At 35.7% G+C, this 18,051-nt stretch overlaps 1 protein-coding gene and 1 non-coding gene across 3 annotated transcripts; both read right to left on the reverse strand.

Moving 5' to 3' along the window:
• Positions 1–995: 995 nt before the first annotated feature.
• Positions 996–16,875, reverse strand: ern2 (endoplasmic reticulum to nucleus signaling 2). 2 transcript variants are annotated; one of them, XM_051894152.1, is made up of 22 exons: positions 16,533–16,875; positions 14,283–14,400; positions 14,042–14,075; positions 13,747–13,819; positions 13,599–13,671; positions 13,257–13,379; positions 12,129–12,233; positions 11,751–12,018; positions 11,330–11,408; positions 11,099–11,252; positions 10,135–10,262; positions 9,436–9,564; positions 9,034–9,253; positions 8,572–8,662; positions 7,954–8,143; positions 5,721–5,820; positions 5,300–5,535; positions 5,018–5,165; positions 3,537–3,664; positions 3,137–3,260; positions 2,936–3,003; positions 996–2,834 (listed from the first exon to the last, which is right to left on the reverse strand). In XM_051894152.1, the coding sequence occupies exons 1-22, from the start codon at positions 16,596–16,598 to the stop codon at positions 2,664–2,666; spliced, it is 2,826 nt and encodes a 941-aa protein (XP_051750112.1). In that variant the 5' UTR covers positions 16,599–16,875; the 3' UTR covers positions 996–2,663. The 2 variants fall into 2 exon arrangements, with proteins under 2 accessions (XP_051750112.1, XP_051750121.1); XM_051894161.1 differs by having other exon boundaries at positions 5,336–5,535; positions 16,533–16,874.
• Positions 16,876–17,862: 987 nt separating this feature from the next.
• On the reverse strand, positions 17,863–17,969 carry LOC127521543 (U6 spliceosomal RNA). The gene has a single exon (XR_007932396.1). It is a non-coding gene; the product is annotated as a U6 spliceosomal RNA (small nuclear RNA).
• Between the last annotated feature and the right edge of the window lie 82 nt (positions 17,970–18,051).

The raw sequence follows: 18,051 nt of genomic DNA on the forward strand, positions 1-18,051 counted from the left end.
CGCAAGTGGTTCTCTTGAAATTTTTTTTTTTTTTTTTTTTGGTTGAGTAAAATATGTGGTACACTTTACTTACACACACTCGCACCCCAAATGTTCTTATCTAGTAACTTATTAGAAACATAATTTTTTTTTAAAATAAACATAATGGATTCAAAATTTGCCTTTTCATTATGGATGTGTAATTTGTTGTGGAACAAAACGTCCAAGTATCGTCAACTTATGTTTACCACAGACCTTATTTTACTCACAAACTGAAAAACCATTATAAAAACCGGTAAAGAAATCTCGAGGGAACCACAAGCGAATTCGTTTTCTGTGTTTTGACGTTTTCTTTTATTCAGCAAGGATGTGTTAATTTGAACAAAAAGACATTTCTGTTAATGCTATTCTAGTAAATGCTGTTATTTTGAATACTGTTCTCATCAAATTCTAATATTTTACAATATTGCTGTATTTTTGATCAAATAAATGCAGCCTTAGTGAGCATAAGAGGCTTCGTTCAAAGTCATTAAAAATCTTACTGACCCCAAATATAATATTGCATATTTCTGCATTATGACTTGATGCCACAAGCATTTTTACTTTCTAAGCTTATGCTCCTTTGTTAAGACAGCATGTGCAAATAAGAATATTTGAGCGAAGATCATGAAGGTAATTGCGGGTACTTCCAAGCATCATTTAATTGTGTCCTCTTTGTAGTGTTTATTTACATTGCCATTGAGTGCATGAACAAACATTAACGGTCTACTCTTGCTTTTAGGCTTGTCATTTGCTTCTGTCAGTTACCAAAACCACCTGTATTATCATTAAGAGTAACACTGGCCATCACAAAGCTGACAAATGATTTAAACACTATTTTCAGTACATTTGCAAAATAATAGCATTTACCACAACATAATACTATGGACCAGATGGGATATACTTGTTGTGTTAGGAGCTGACTGATTTATCATGGATAAAATAAAACTGCAAGGAAAACGTAAATGCAAATAAAATGCTTAAAAGTACAGTTTATTTATTTGCGCACTAAACAAAAAATCTGTATATCTCTGCCCAAAGTGTTTGCATGGCACCAAGTCATGTTTAATTGGAACATTTTTCATGTAGTTCCATGAAGTTGGCCAATAGTCTGTTGAAGATGCTATAGTAAAATGGCACATAAAAGTACCATGGTACTACCATGTTTTTGTACATGCACCATGGTAACATAATGATATTTTTGAGTACCTTGTAATTATCACAGTGTGTGAATACCACCTGATACAATCAGTATTTGTGCAATGAAAATCCATAACAACATTAATCTGAATCAAGTATAACAGTTCTCAGATCTGTGCCACTTTAACAAATATTTGCACAGTTTTCTTTTGGTAAAACATATAATAAATGTACTCAACATTTGGTAGAAAAACAAAGGCACTAGTATTTCCACATTTGGTGAATATTTCCAGTGGCAAAAATCTTTATAACACTTAATTTATAAAAATAAATGTTTTTTATTTATTTTTTTTTTTTAACTAGTATAAACTAGTGTACAGCAGGCTGTAAAAATACTTCAAGAAAACACCATATTTGTGTTTTAAAGCTGTAACACAGATAAGGGTGAAACTGCAATGTGTGGTAGACTGTAGAAGATCCGTAAATGTAGCATGAAACTGCAATTAAAAACACAAAGGGGAAAAAAACAGTCCAAATTTATCTGAATCACACAAATACATGTACAGTACACTTGGTGTACAATATGACACATGAAAAAAGAATATTTCTTGTTTTTAGTCCACGAATTATCAAAGATCTTCATATATCTGCAAATATCAATGGATGTTGTGCTGGCTTTTATCATTCTTTTAGCATGTAACCGGGCTAAAGGAATAGTTCATCCAAAAATGAAAACAGACTGTCTGTTGTGGCTTCAGAACACTTAGAATATACTGCACAAGACAGACTACATTTATGATATTTTTAGAGTATTTTTTCACCCTTTTGAAGCATCCATTCATTGTTATTGAATGGAAAAATGGCACAGTCTTCAAAACTTTCTCCTTTTGAGTTTCATGGAAGAAAGTCATTCATATGATTTGAGAACGACACGAGGGTGAATATTTGATTATAGAATTTTAATTTCGCAGTGAGTTATCCCTTTAAGAAACCATGTCCTTAATATAAAAATACTTTGAATTTGTAGAATTCTACCTATCAAGAATATAAGTAGTCGGCTGGAGATTCACGTAATCTTGCGTGTTAAAAGCCAGAACTAAAATAAAACAAACTGACAGAAATGGTGGAACATACGCCAATCTACTGGCTGATGTCAACTTATCAGAAAATATGGCCTTTTTATTTCTTTGCTATTTGGTTCTGTCAGCAAAACCAGCAGCAAACAATGGCAGCTTTGTAAAAGCCCATTAATACACTCAGTAACTTAATCTGACCTATAAAACCTGCCTCTATAAAAGCATAGGCATAAAAATCAGCAAGTCCAGTGGGATATTTAGGAGAAAATTGTCAGTAGTGCCCCAAAACGAAATGCGCTCACAGTTCTGATGTCCAGAATTATAGATCGGTAGTGTTTAGTCTAGTCTTCAAGGTCTCCGTTTCCTCAAGCACCCTACTTTTCCTCTCCAGTCCAGTGTAGGAACAAACAAGCATGTCTCTGTGGATGTTTAGTGGTGGTAGTATGGGTAAAACAGTCTCTCAGGGGCACAGATGCTAAGCGCTGAATGTGTGTGAAGCAGTAACCGGGGGAAACGGGAGGTAAAATATGCCACGAAGCCATCAGGGACTTCACCGAGAGCTATCTGAACCTCTGATGGGAGTTCATGGTAATGATGTTTCTGTTGAAAAACATTAGAGGAGAGGTTAGGATATATTTTATTATATTATATTATATTAATTATATTATATTATGAAGCACATTCAAGTTCTAAACACTTACTTTATTTCTCATTGCTCTAAGTAGGTCTCTCACAGAGTTTCCTTTATATGTACGAAATTTTCTAAGATCTGCCAGATGGAAAAAAAGTTTACATTAGACGTGTGAATTTATAGACATGAATAAACATAAATTGAAACATTGTTCTTTTCATATACATCAAAAAGTTCCACATTTTATTCAATATTTCTATAAACTTCTTACCAGCCTGCAGTGGTGCTGATATGTGCATCCTCCAGTTGGTTCTTACAACAAACCTGCCTGAGTTCTCAAGACGGGCCACTATAGCGCTGTCTGCCGGCTCCTTCTCTATTCTGTCACTGACATCCTGTAGCCAAAGAATGAATTCATGGTTACACTTTATTTTAAGGTGTCCTTGTTACAGTGTAATTATACATTTAAGTACTGAGTAATATTAGTTAACAACGTGTACTTACTATAGGGTAGGGTTAGGAATATAGTTTGGTTTAGGGTTAGTTGCATGTAATTATGCATAATTTACTGTTATTACTACAGTAACTACATGTAACAACGGCACTAAAATAAAGTGTTACCTAATTCACTTCACTTAAACATGCTTCACTGAACACACACAAACACACACCTGAAAGAACTGCAGTTGTTTCTCTGGACTCCAGAAGAAGGGATGTTTGAGGATGGACGCTGCTGAAGGACGAGTCTCTGGCTCTGCACCGATCATCCGCTCAATCAGATCTCTGCCAATCACGTCCTCTACAAACACCAAAATAGCCATAAAACCATTAAAGGGATAGTTCACCCAAAAATACAAATTCTGTCATCATTTACTCACCCTTATGTTGTTCCAAATCTGTATGAGTTTATTTCTTCTATCGTTTTTCTTCTATTTTTTTTTTTCCTACCATGGAAGTCAATGGCTACCGTCAACTGTATGGTTACCAACATTCTTCAAAATATCTTCTTTTGTGTTCAGCAGAAGAAAGAAACTACTACAGTTTTGGAACAACATTAGGGCGAATATATGATGACAAAATGCATACAAATAAATTAAACATTTATTTTACCTAATAAATACCTAAAATTGATCAATAATATTTTGAAAACACAAAATTTGTATTATTCATTGACAAGGCTGGTTTTAGAATTGATTTATTGAAAGGGTCCTATTTTGCTTTTTTACATTTTCAACTTTCTTTAGTGTGTAATGTTGCTGTTTAAGCATGAAAAAGTTACAAAGCACAAAGCCCAGTTCAAAGGAAGGTGTTCTCTATATCTGCATGCACTGTTTCTGAACTCCTTGAAATGCCTCAATTGTAGTGTCTTGAGTTTTCTTCTGGGAACAAACACATCACAATATTACTCATTTAAATAATTCCCTCCCAAGTTAAACACAAATAACAGGGTGAGGCCTGGTTGAGTTGCGTTAGTAGTGTGTTGAAACTCGCAGTTATGGTAAAGGCATGATATTTCCAAAACACGCTTGAAGCGGTTGACCAATCATAACACACTGGTCCAGCTGACCAATCAGAGCACACTATGCTTTTTGGAAGGAGGGGGTTCAAAGAGACCGGAACTAAACTGACCCTGCATCCCAATGTGCATACTATCCACACTACCCGCCCTAAATAGTATTGAAAATTACTAATGTCACATACTATTTAGGATGGATAGTATGCGCATTGAGTGTTACTGACAGACTGCTAAGAGAAGTGCTACAACAATGTAAAATATGTGAAAATAAGTTTTTTTTTTTTTTAAATCAAGCATGAAAACCTATTCTAGTAGACCCCAAAAACAAAATCAAGACTTTGAAAAAGGGCATAATAGGTTCCCTTTAAAAGCCACTTGTTAGTCAGCCAAACAACACAGTTATTAGTTGATGCCAATAATTTCAAAATGATCAAATAATTTGCCAGTTGTTCAGTTGTATGCTCAAATTTTGCAAAGCCAATTGTTAGAAAAAAAGAAAAAAAAACATACAATCAAGTCATTTCTACTGATGGGACTTTTTTGTGTGACATTTATGGCAGTGATAAGAGTTTTTAAACAAAGCCGGACACTTCTGAGACAAAGAGCACACATGCACATTAAAGCATGCACACAAACCATGTATATCCTCCATAAAGTGGTCGAGGTTATAGACTCCAGAGAGGATATTAGCTTGACGCCGCAGAGTGTCACCAAACGGATGCTGTCCTTTAGACGTCACATAATAAAACACACATCCTGCAGAAAATATGTCCACTGCACTCGTCTAAACAGATAAAAATAGAGGGAATAAGAAACAATGCAATGAATTACAATGAAATATATCTTATTTAGAAACTTATTTAGTTTTTAATATTCAGTACACCACAGTATCTGTTTTTCAAACTCAACTAAACTGACATATGTGTTTGTATGCATGTGTACTGGCAGTCGTACAGGGTTCCCTTTTGGTGCATTTATGAGTAATTCAGGGGCAATCCAGCCTTCGGTTCCTGGTATCCCAGAGCGTAGGCTGAAACTATGGCGACCATCTGGAAGCTTCTTACACAAGCCGAAATCTGAGATCACCGCCCGGACTCGACCCAGTGCCCCCGGGAGAGAGAGCAAAATATTCCGTGGCTTTAAATCCCTGTGAACTGAGTACGAGAGGGTCATGTAATTACAAACGATAGTGGGTTGCATATATGCCGTCACCATCCACTTACTCGTTTAATAATAAACATCAGTGCAATGCAATACTACCATGTGCAACTATGATGCATTTTTATGTAGTTACAGGAAGTTATTCATTGGAATCGTTACTATGACAACAGTGACTCACCGATGTTGAGGGAGTGAAGGTGACTGAGGCCACACATTGTCTGGTCCAGCAGGGACACTGGGTTCAGGCTTGAGTAAGGACAGCTTGGGTCCTCCACATACTACATGCAAAAACATAAAAACCAGAGAAAGAGTGCATTGAAACAGATCAGTTGTGATTATACAGCTGAAAATACAGTTGATTATACTGATGAAATTGAATACTGAAACTGTGATTATATCGTTAGAAATTAGAGAATACAGTATAGTATAAGAATATTGTTGTGTTAGTAGTGGCAAAAATCTTATTTTTTCCTCTATCACTATGTTTTCTGTTTTTTTTTTTTAGAAGGAATATTGAAATCCTTAAACTATTTTTTTTTTTTTTTTTTTTTAAATGAAGCATTTTGTATATTTGTCAGAAAATGTATCTTGAATACAAGTCCCTTTAAAGGGGACCTATTATGCCCCATTTTACAAGATGTAAAATAAGTCTCTTATGTCCCCAGAGTGTGTATGTGAAGTTTAAGCTCAAAGTACCACGCAGATAATTTTTTATATCTTGTTAAATTGTCACTTTTTGGGGTTGAGCAAAAACGTGCCATTTCAGTGTATGCCCTTTAAATGCAAATGAGCTGCTGCATTCGGTCTAAGAGGGCGGAGCTTCAAGAGCTCGTTCTCCGGCGCAAGAAGTCAGTCAGGACCATAGACTGTAAAAAAAAAATGGTCAGGACGCAATATAATGTCAGAAACTGCAAATATATGCTGCATGGAGATAGAACAGGTATAGTTTAGTTCAATAACTTATATTGTCTTCTTCCACTATATTAGTACAAGCCTGTTGTACCGGACCCCGTCCGAATGATGGCCAAACTTTACAGATGAGTTTTATGATGTTTATTGTACTTCACACAAAAGATGAAGCATCCATTTTCACTCTAGAAAATCACTGTAAGAGCTTAATAAAACAGTGCAAGTGTGCCTTAAAATATTATCCATAAACTTTCTCTCGCTTCTCCCTTGCATTATCATCAACATACATAGCGAATTACACAGAAACACTCGTTACAACTAACAGTAAACAAATATATAAAGACCTTTTCGGGTGGTGCTTAATAAACTGGTAAACTTCATATCCGTAAATCAACTCCGATGAACAGTAATAAAGTGCTCTCACCTTCATTACTGCCGTATCCAATATCACTCTGGAGGCTGTAAGCTGGATCACGAACTGATCTATCCTTGAGTAACAACTTTTTAGCACAGACTAAAAAATTTGTTCACAAAGCAGTCCGGTGTGAAATGATTTGCGCAGACATAAATGAATTTCGGTAGAGTTGAGGGAGCAATTTCTTCGAAAACAAAATGAATCCACCTCGTCTTCAGCGGCTCAGATTTAGGGAGTAAATGGAGAGAGCTATGTGGATTAATCCATCAGAACACCTAAAACGCTTAGGAGACATTCTCATCAGTGCAGCAATGGCGGACTGTACAACTTGCTGTGAACTCGCTCAGGGCGGTTCTATGTTAAAACGGAAGTGTCTGTAATTATTCGTGGGCGGGGCCTGTGGCTAATGTGACGTCACACTGCCAGGGATCTGGAAACGCCTTGTTCTGAGACACTGCTTATGATTTATGGGGATTAAAAAAAAGGAGTGGTTGGATTTTTATCATTATAGGGTGGTTGTGTACACACACTGCCAACACACATTTATAGCCAAACATCATGCAAAAGTGAATTTTGCATAATAGGTCCCCTTTAAGGCAAGTCATTTCACTTGGCGGCCATCTTTGAAATACCTCTCGGGCAGCTATTTCAGTCATGCAAGTACAGCTCTTATCTCTTTGAATGGGGAAACATCAAATTCTCAAATTTAAATTCTCCAAATCTGTTCACTATTATGTTTCCTATTTTCAGCACATTTTTGTAATTTAGGCTATTGTTAACTAAAACTAGTAAAGAAAAGTGTTTTTGTTAATTGAAAAGATGCAACACAAATATTAGACGAAAAACTTAAACTTTAAAAATGTTGCATTGCACACTAACTGAAATAAAATAAGTAGAAATACTAAAATTATTAAAATTGAAATAAAAATAAAGCTAAATAGAAATATTTAAAAAACAAACTGAAAAGTGGAAGACAAAAAGATTAGAATCACTTGAAACCATTCATTGAATCCATCAGTCTATGCACACACACACACACACACACACACACACACACACACACACACACACACTCATTGAAACACACCTGCTGGAGTGTGGCGGCACACAGCTCTATGGCAATGTAAGTGAACTGTCTGTCCCGCTCTGTGCAGAAGTAACGGATGACGTTGGGATGCTCGTCTGATTCACGGAGAAGCTGAACCTCGCGCTCTGCAAACTCTACACACTCCGGAAGGATACGCTTTACCGCTACACGCCGACCGTCAAAATGACCCCTGTGTGCACAATACCAGTGAATTAAGAGTAAAGAACAACCAACCAACCAAACCAGTAAACAAAATACTCATAGATTACAAAAATGTAAAGGGGTACTTCACCGCTGAATTTTAACTCCCTGGCAAAATTATTACCCCCTTCGTTGAAGGGGCTACCTGGTTGCCTAATCCTAACCCCACCCCCACACCTAACCCTAAATTTACCTACGCTCAGGGGGGTAATAATCTGGCGGGGTCAGAATTTCAGCACAACAACAGCAGACTTTTGTTAACAAATAAACGTGAATTGCTCTGTCCAGGTAACATGGAGAACGAGGAAACATTGTTAATTTACATATTCTACCAACATTGTAACAATACAAAGTGGGTTGAAAATTGGCGGTTACACTTTAACTTCACAACTAGTATCACAATCCATGAAAACCCACCGGAACACAAAGGTTCCCTCTGTCCCATGCCCCAACACCTCAGCAGGACTGAAAGAGATTTTACCAACTTCCACAACGTCAGGATGTTCATCTGAAGAATATGAACACAAAAAATTATAATGATATGCAATGGGGAAAGAGCTAACATAATAAACATAATTAAAAAAACATAATTAACTAAAATTAGCATTATAGTGAATAACATATAGGTTTGTAAATTAAATAAACTGCTTATGTAAATAAATAGAAAAAAACAATGGGCCTCACTCTTGAATACAAGCAGAACAAATTTTTTTGTGTAAATTATTTGTAAAATCCTTCTTTAAAAAAATAATTCCTATAATCAGTCATAAAAAGCAACAATTTAGTTAAGAATAGCTTTACAGCTAGGATTTAATTGTATTTACACAGAAATTTGTTTTTGTGTTTCATTAATGAGGCTAAGTAGAATAGATTCCGTACTCTGTGATTGGCCGGCTGTCGTCATTGGGGCGGAGTCTTTGCTTGAGAATGGCTTTGTTTGATTGGATGCAACAGAACTAGTCTTCTCTGAATTGCTGTTGTTGCTGTAGGATGATGTTGAGTGTGGAGTGTTGGGTTCTGTGGGAGCGCTCTGATTGGTCAGCCCGGGCAGAAGGTTGGAGTCCACTGGCTCTTCAGATCTCTGGGATATTTTGACAGGCTGATCGAAAAGAGAACAACAGTTTTTATGTTTCATTTTTAAGTCTAATTGCTTATATAACATATATATTATCTATGTATAGATCTATTATATATACTATATATGATTTATATATTTTTATCACTGACACTGATACCAATTAATTCAAAATCTATCTCTCACTCTCTAAATCTATTACTCACCCTTTTGTGTGTTAGCAGGAAGGCAATCCAAGCTCCCAGCAGCAGTGTCACCACCAGCACGGTCATGGGGTCAGAGGTCAAGGAGTCTGGCAACACGGGGGAAGAGCTGGGCTTTGTTACCGGTGGCAACTGTAAACAAAAAATGACAAGTTTGTGCTTGGCTGTTCAGAATGCTTGCAATTTCAACATGCATGAGATTTTCAACGGCCTACAACCACTTATAAAGTTGCTATAGACTCCATCATCTGAATCTCAATTTATTTCACAATTTCATTTAAGAATATACAGTATTATTCTCAGCATAGTTTGATACATGGATGTAGCCATTATAAACAATCAATCACAATATAAAGGTGTCAGAACTATGTAAGTTTTTTTTTGTGAAATAACTTAAAATTCAGTCTTTTTTCTCCAAAGCTATCATGTCTTCAGAAGACTTGGAATAAAGTTGCATAGATTACTTTTATGGTACTTTTAATTTGTCTTTTTTGAACGTTTTCTGGAAAACAGCATTGTGAACATTATGCAAAATATCATTGTATGTGTTTGTATGTGTATGTGAAACATAACGCACACACTAACATAGCTGTTCATGTTCCGAACAACACGAGGGTGAATAAATGACTCGTCATATTTTATTTTTATTTTTAAGTGAACTATCCCTTTAAGAGTGTGTGTGGGATTATGCATTGGACTCACTGGGTGAGAGGCAGAACGGAAAGAAGAACCAGAACCTCGAGGTGGGATGACATCACCAGAGCGCTGCAGGTTCTCTGGGAAATCTCTCAACATGGTGGTGTGAGCCACAGGAGGGATTTCATGGTGACCTACACACACACACACACACACGTTTTATGTTTAGGTTTTCATGTTTTATGGTGACATTCCATAGACATAATGATTTTTAGACATAAAAACCTACCCATCACAGAAAACTTTCTGCATTTTTACTTTTTCAGAAAACATAATTTACTATGATTTATGAGCTGTTTTCCTCATGGGGACCAAAAAATGTCCCCACAAGGTTGAGGATTTCGGATATTGCCATCTTTCTGGGGACATTTTGTCCCCATCACGTAGGATATACCTGAACCACACACACACACACACACACACACACACACACACACCAAGCAACAAATGCATAAATGTAATAAAAAATACTGATATTGGTTGAATGAACATTAAGAAATGCTCTTTCTTTAACAATTTCATTTTATTTTGTAAACTACATTTTTAAACATATAATATAATACAATATAATAATAATGTTTTTTTTTTTAATTTTTAATTAAATCAAAATGTATAATATAATATCATTTGTTTTTGAATTAATAAATTGAACACTATTATCCATTTACAGAGATACGCCGCTACTTTAGGACAACTGTTTTAGGGAAGATGATTTTTGTCATATATCTCTTACATTATAATCAGCCCAGCCCAATGGTTTTAAAAGAGGTTTAAGTAGGTTCAGAGGTAAGAATATTAACCTCAGTCCTGAAACTACTGAACTAGAATTTAACCTGTGGGTGTTACAGCATTGCACATGCATGTATCTTGAAGTACACACATTTAAGTATGTAAGTAAGCAAAATTTAGAGTGTCTATGCATATATAAAAATAAATACATTGTGTGTTCAAGTGTACGAATTGGCCGTACCAATCAGCAGCCACTGATTCTGCAGGGAGGTGCTGCTTCCTGGTGGATATTTCACATCAGTGCTGGGCGTGATCTCACACTCGGGCCGCCCATTACCCATTGTGACGCCAGCTGTGATTGGCCCCTCAATGCGCGCAAGAGTGAGACCTTTTGGCTGCCATGGGAACAGAATAAGGTTAATCAGAAGGAAGCTTAAATATTGATTTTGAAAAAATGGATAGCTGAACTTACCACTATTGCAACACCTTGATGCACAAGGGAGGTAGAAGCATACAGATGAGAGTCCGTCTTGCCAACATAGAGAGTAGGACTACCAAAAAAAGCACACACAAATACATAATTACATTAAAGGGGACCTATTATGCCCTGTTCCAAAGTCTTGATTTTGTTTATGGGGTCAACTAGAATAGGTTTTCATGCTTGAATTTTCAAAAAACATTCACATATTTTGCATTGTTGCAGCACCTCTCTTCCCAGGCCCTGTCCCAAATGGCACACTTTATGTACACTTGTGGTCTTGTGGATTTACAATGGACTCACAAGACCGTAGAGTGTTCCATTTGTCATTATAGGTTTCAGAATTGTTTTATTTTTGGGTGACCTATCCCTTTAAATAAATGGGATTTAAAAAACTATTATAAGATCGTCTTACACTAGCTGAGTCTTAGTGCTGTGGCTCTCCTTTGTGAACTGGTAGGCCCACTTCATGGTTTGGGACTGTGTGTTTTCGGCAGTGAAGGTCAGGTAACGCAGTGTTTCTGTTGCGACTGTCATGTGAGGAGCTCGTCGCAGACTGTCCTGACTCCATAAGTAGAACCCTGCCACTGGAGAATCAAACTTCTGCATCCACAAGACCTCACCAGAGTCCCGATCCACCGTAACCACCAGACCGTCCCCACTGGATGCAAAGTGTGACATCTCTGTGATACACAGACACACGCAACCATGAGGAACTCGAAAAACACCACAAATATACTCATATGCATTCACATGGCTTGTTAAATCTGTGCATGTGTGGTGAGGAACCTACTGTATTCATATTTCTTGTCATCATAGAGGGGAGCGGAGTAGTCGTTGTAGGTGGCATTCCAGCGGAGTTCCTGAGTCTTCGTGTCATACATGGTGATCATATATTCTGCAGACATACATGAGTTTGGGTCAGTGAGATTTTTCTATGTTTTTGAAAAGAAGTCTCTAATGCTCACCAAAGTCATCAAAAATACAGTAAAAACAGTAATATTATTACAATTTACAATAATTATTTTCTATTTTAATATACAACCCCATTTTTAGAAAAATTGGGACATTTTGTAAAATGCAATATAATCAAGAATCTGTGATTTGTTAATTATCTTGAACCTTTTCTTCATTTAACTGACAAAAGTACAAAGAAAAGATACGCAATGGTTTCACTCACCAACATTTTGATTTTGATGTCTGCAACACACTCCAAAAAAGTTGGGGTTGTATTTAAAATGTAATTTATTCCTGTGATCAAAGCTGAATTTTCAGCATCATTACTCCAGTCTTCAGTGTCACATGATCTTTCAAAGATCATTCTAATATACTGATTTGCTGCTCCAGAAACATTTCTTATCATTTTCAATGTTGAAAACAGTTGTACTGCCATTTAATATATATATATATATAAATATATATATACATATATATATATATATATATATATATATATATAAATATTTTTCTTTTAATATTTTTTAAATCAATTTATTGCATCCTTGCTGAATAAAAGTATTGATTTCTTTACAAAACAGTCTGTAAATTACTGTTTTTGCTGTATTTTTGATAAAAAAAAAGACCTTAGTGAGCAAAAGAGACTTCTTTCAAAAACATTAATGCTACATTGCAACTAAATCTGTGAAAATTTCAAGATATCAGCTGTAAATATAAGTACATTTTTTACAGTTTCTTGGCGGTTGCCAGGGTGTTGCAATGCAGTGGCTGGGGTGTTCTGGTTGCAATATTACCATACATGTTATTGTTTATTTATTTTATATATATATATATATATAAATATATGTGCCATGTCAGAATGACTCAGGGTGTATATAAAGGAATCTAATGAGCAAAGGGACACACATATACAGGAATGAGTGTGCTGAGTTATATGACAAGGTGCATGTATGTGTGTTCGGACCTGTGCGACCAATGTACAGCAGAGGAGCAGAGGGGCATATGGAGTCTGAGGAGGAGGTGCTCAGACTTGTCTGTTTTTCACCTGTCTGAGGATCAACCACAAACCAAGTGTCCTGTTTTTTACCTGCGAAAGTACACAGTACAATAAATGAGAGTGCTTTTCACAAGTTTCACATTTTATGCCACATTTCATCACAACATGCCATCAGGGTTCCCAGACCAATTAATGTTATCAAGTCTATGCAAACACACAGAAAAAACTAATCTAGACAATTAAGTTAAGTAACTACAGATATCAAACACTGATTTCACCATAAAACATTACAAACATGTTAGACGTTACCCGTGTAGAGCACTCCATCGGAGCTCCTGCAGGGAGAAGACTGGACCAGTTCTGGAATAGTGAACGGGAGTTTCTGCAGAGAAGATTAGTATAAATGACATCAGCTGTAACTGTCTCAGATAAACACATTCGCTGCAGTGACACTCACCATCAGACCCTCTTTGCGCTTGCCTCCTAGAACATACAGACTGCCATCATTGGGATCCGGTAAAAAGCCTGGCCTACAAGAGTTGAACATTAAATGAAAATACAGAATATAAATATATAAATAAATTTAAATTGTAATAATATCTCACAATATTACTGTTTTTTTTTTTTTACTATATTTTAGATCAAATAAATGCAGCCTTGGTGAGCATTAGAGACTTCTTTCAAAAATATTACTCCAAACTTATGAATCGTAGTGTATGATCATTTTGCTTCTGAATCTGTTAAACACTTACTCTTGGAAGTATGTAGGAACCTGTATGATGGGATCTAGAAGAGAGAGGGTGAAATGGTTATGGAAGATGTTTGGCAGATATTAATTTACACTACTTTTAAAAATGTCAAATATGTCATGTTTGTAACAACAAAAAGCTATTTAAACACTTGTCTTGATGCTACAAAACAGCACTGCTACAACATGATCATACTTTCTGTTATCACTTTTCATAATGCACATACACACACACACACACACACCTTCCTTTAGTGTCCATTTGATGTCTCCTGTCTGTTTACTGATGGCATGAAGACTTCCATCCAGTGTAGAAACAAAGAGCAGAGACTCAGGGAGTGAGACTGAACTTCCTCCCTCACACTGAAAGAGAAACACCTGCAGATATCAGACTATTTAAAACTAAATGCTACCTGATATGTAGCCGGAAATACCCATAATGTGTGTTCTCTTGAGAGTGAGTGTGTTTGTATACAGGTTTGGATACTTGCAAGGGCTATTTTTTAAAATCATTCAACTCTAAATCTAACAACGTCAACATGTTTGAAAGGATAGCTTTAGGTGAAGGGTATAGTAAATGTCATTATTTAAGAACGAAAACCATTGTATCCATAAGAGGTCCTGATAGCTTCAGAGGTTTGTGTGTGTTTGTGTTAGAGAGCACGGTTAACAGACAACGACTATTAACCAGGATATCCTTCTTCACAGCCGTTAACACCACTCCTATATTTACCAAAAAACTGCCAGACATTATACAGCTGAGAAAGTGTGGACAAGCAACTATGAAAGAGTCAATATTACTCAACCCTGGTTCTGAATAACATAATTTTTAAACCTTCACATATCCAGTTCATTACTGTAAGATATCTATCTTACCCCCAATGTTTAGCTAACGTTCTCTCACAAACATTCTTCCAGTAACATTTATAGAACATTTGTTCAAAATTATGAAATGGAATGTTCCCTTAACATTTGCATAATCAAAGAAAAACGTTTTTTAAAACATTTTAAAAACTGTATGTTTTGAACATTCAGATATAATGTTTTCATAACTTAACAGGAAAGTTAGCAAAGTGTTCTCAGAACATATGTTTGTTATTTTTATTATAATAAAGTTGACTGTGTAGAACTTGCAAAAACATTATATAAACATGGTCTAAAAGGTATCGGGAAATATTACGTATATTATGTACTGGGAAATATTAGTTTACATGGTTAAGGTAAGGTTTAGGGGTAGGTTCAGTGTTAGTACCTAGTTATTACCTAGTTATTGCAATTACCATAATAAGTACATAGTATGTACATGAGTAACATGACTGTAAAATAAAGTGCTACCAATATTTTACATTTAGAATGATTCATCATTAGGGCGCAAAGAACAGTGATATTTACTCAGGTCAAACTAGACTGAAGCTCTTCCTACTAATATGATAACACATGGGCCAGTAAGTGAATAAAAGAAATTACCATATAGCACCATCTAACTTAACACTGACCACTCTTTTTCCCCCCACACATGATAGCAACTCTTGTTATAACACACATGCACCCGCTCTGGGAACAATGCATAATGGATTGCGCGAGCTCTCCAGTACAAGCCTATTAAGCGCGCTCCCATGCAGGTCTCGTGCTCAGATCCGGGTAATATGACACTATTGTAAGAACACAAATTGAAATGAGCTTAAAAACCTCAATTAGCCTACTATAGGTATGTTTCCAACTTCTTCCAAACTTGTTGCTTAGATCACTCAAACAATGTCCGATTCACGAAATGAATCCTTTTGAACTGATTACCGGTATTTTTAATGATCCGATCGAAACGATTCACAAATCGTTTGTAAACCACTCGACTGTGAGGGTAAACCGTGAGGTAGGCACAATCAATGTCAGGAAAAAAATAATAGTAATATTACTAATATTTAATTCTACTTTTCAATATTATCAATAGCCTACCATTACAAAAAAAAAAAAAAAAAAAAGGCCAAAAAATCAGTTTCAGCAAAAAACCATAGTTACAGCAAATTTTGTTATTTCAGAAAACCTATTAGATGCAACCTACAGTACCTAATCGAAAACATAATTATAAGAAACAACAATATCACTACAAAATAAACATTAAAAAGCAGCGCGGGACTTCTATGGACGCAATTGAGTGAATGATAACTAGAGTGAATGGGGTTTGTGAACAGATTCGTTCAAACGAACCGTCCGAGTGAACCGATTCGACAAAATGATTGGCTGACACACATTTCATATTAATAATAATAATTATTATAATTATTATTTTGTTATTATTATTATTATTATTATAAAAACAACAATAATAAGCTCTTTCTGATTCTCATTTATTTGCTTATTATTTTTAATTATCTTTCCAGGAACCCCCCCCAAAGCGTACCCAAAAATAGATCAACACATATCACTGTCCCCGTGCATTCCCTATGGTGACCAGCAACATAAAGTGGTAAACATGAGATACATTTTCCCGTTTTTACCTGTGACACGATTCCAGTGAAGCTAAGCAACAACGGCAGCAGCAGCATCTGTCTCCAGTCCATCATTCTCTCCCTAAATCTGGTTAAAGTCGCGGCGTGTTCTCGGTCCGTGTCAATAAATATACACTAAGGTCGAACGGGCTCCAAACTCCTCCAACAAAACACCATTATCACATAGTGTCGGAAAAACCTCACAGCGACATACTCAATCACTTACAGTACTGTTACGGTTCAGCATAAGTCTGTAACATGCCAAACAACTGATCCTATAATAAAATAACAAATATTGCACATTTCCGCGTTGGGACGGAACTGGTGATGTCACTCAAATCAAACAGCATACAGTAAAAAAACTAGAAGGCACGGCCATGTTTGTTTGATTGACAGCGCGTTTGACCAATTGCGTCTCGCTGCGGTCAGTTGAAAGGCGGAGTTTCGAGAAAACTGGATGTCATTTTAAAACACGTGGAACAATAATAGTTTGGCCCCGACAATTGATGACAACAGGCCTGTTCTGTGTACTTTTTCTTTTCCTTTCGAAGTTCAACATAGAATATTCTCTCTGCTTATTAAGTGGGCAAAAGAAAAGTATTGACCGCTTTATTTTCTGCAATTTTAGTGTAATAAAACCTAACAATGTTTTATTAAGAAAAATAACATGGAACATATATGACATATTTTGTTAAGTCTATTTTCTCAATTTGATCATTTAAAGCATAAGAATAATACAGATACTGGTATACTTGTGAAACTGAATTAAATGCAATGTATAGAGCAATATTAATATATATATATATATATATATATATATATTCTGTATAGACACATTTATAATTTATATATAATTTATACCTTAATGGAACATTAAACACTAAAACACTTATAAAACAATTAATTAAAACAAGGATGTGTAAAAAAAAAAAAAAAAAAGGTAACATACAAAATATAAAACCATTATTATGACCAACGTATTCTGTAATTAAAACTTGTAAAACATTTAAAACGCTTAAATGTGTTTTAATAAAGTGTGACAAATTGCTGAAATATATACTTATGTCCGACGAACTTTGCTGCCCTCTTGTGTAAGATTTTTAATGTGAAGGAAACAATTTAAACTCAAGACAGCTACAAATTTGCATCATTGCACTAATGTAAACATTTATTGTACAACACTTTTGTCATAAAATCACAAACAAGCTATCAAATGATTGATTAATCGCTCCTAATTTCATTGCTTTTGTAGTTAATGAGCTTTATGACAGTATCTATGACAATAGATAACGATTTTTGAAATCATTGAGAACATTTAGAATGTAAGTTGATAAATGACAAAAATTGGATACGCTTCACGATTTTGCGTGTCATCCTTGCGCAGGGAACCATGCTAATCTTCTCTGTATCGTTCCAATTTTAGTACATGTGCTGCCGAGACAGCACGACTAATGAATGAGGAACGCCTAAATTAATAGCTCCGATACTGGCTATTAATGTACTCGACGGTAGTCAAAAGGTGTAGACG

Source organism: Ctenopharyngodon idella, chromosome 1, assembly GCF_019924925.1.
Source record: "Ctenopharyngodon idella isolate HZGC_01 chromosome 1, HZGC01, whole genome shotgun sequence".
NCBI lineage: Eukaryota > Metazoa > Chordata > Actinopteri > Cypriniformes > Xenocyprididae > Ctenopharyngodon > Ctenopharyngodon idella.

Coding starts and splice junctions, on each gene's coding strand:
- ern2 (XM_051894152.1), bottom strand. CDS start 16,598: ATGATGGACTGGAGACAGATGCTGCTGCTGCCGTTGTTGCTTAGCTTC. Junction 11,409..11,750: donor AGCACTAAGACTCAGCTAGT/GTAAGACGATCT, acceptor TTTTTTTGGTAG/TCCTACTCTCTATGTTGGCA. Junction 8,144..8,571: donor GAGGGAACCTTTGTGTTCCG/GTGGGTTTTCAT, acceptor TTGTGCACACAG/GGGTCATTTTGACGGTCGGC.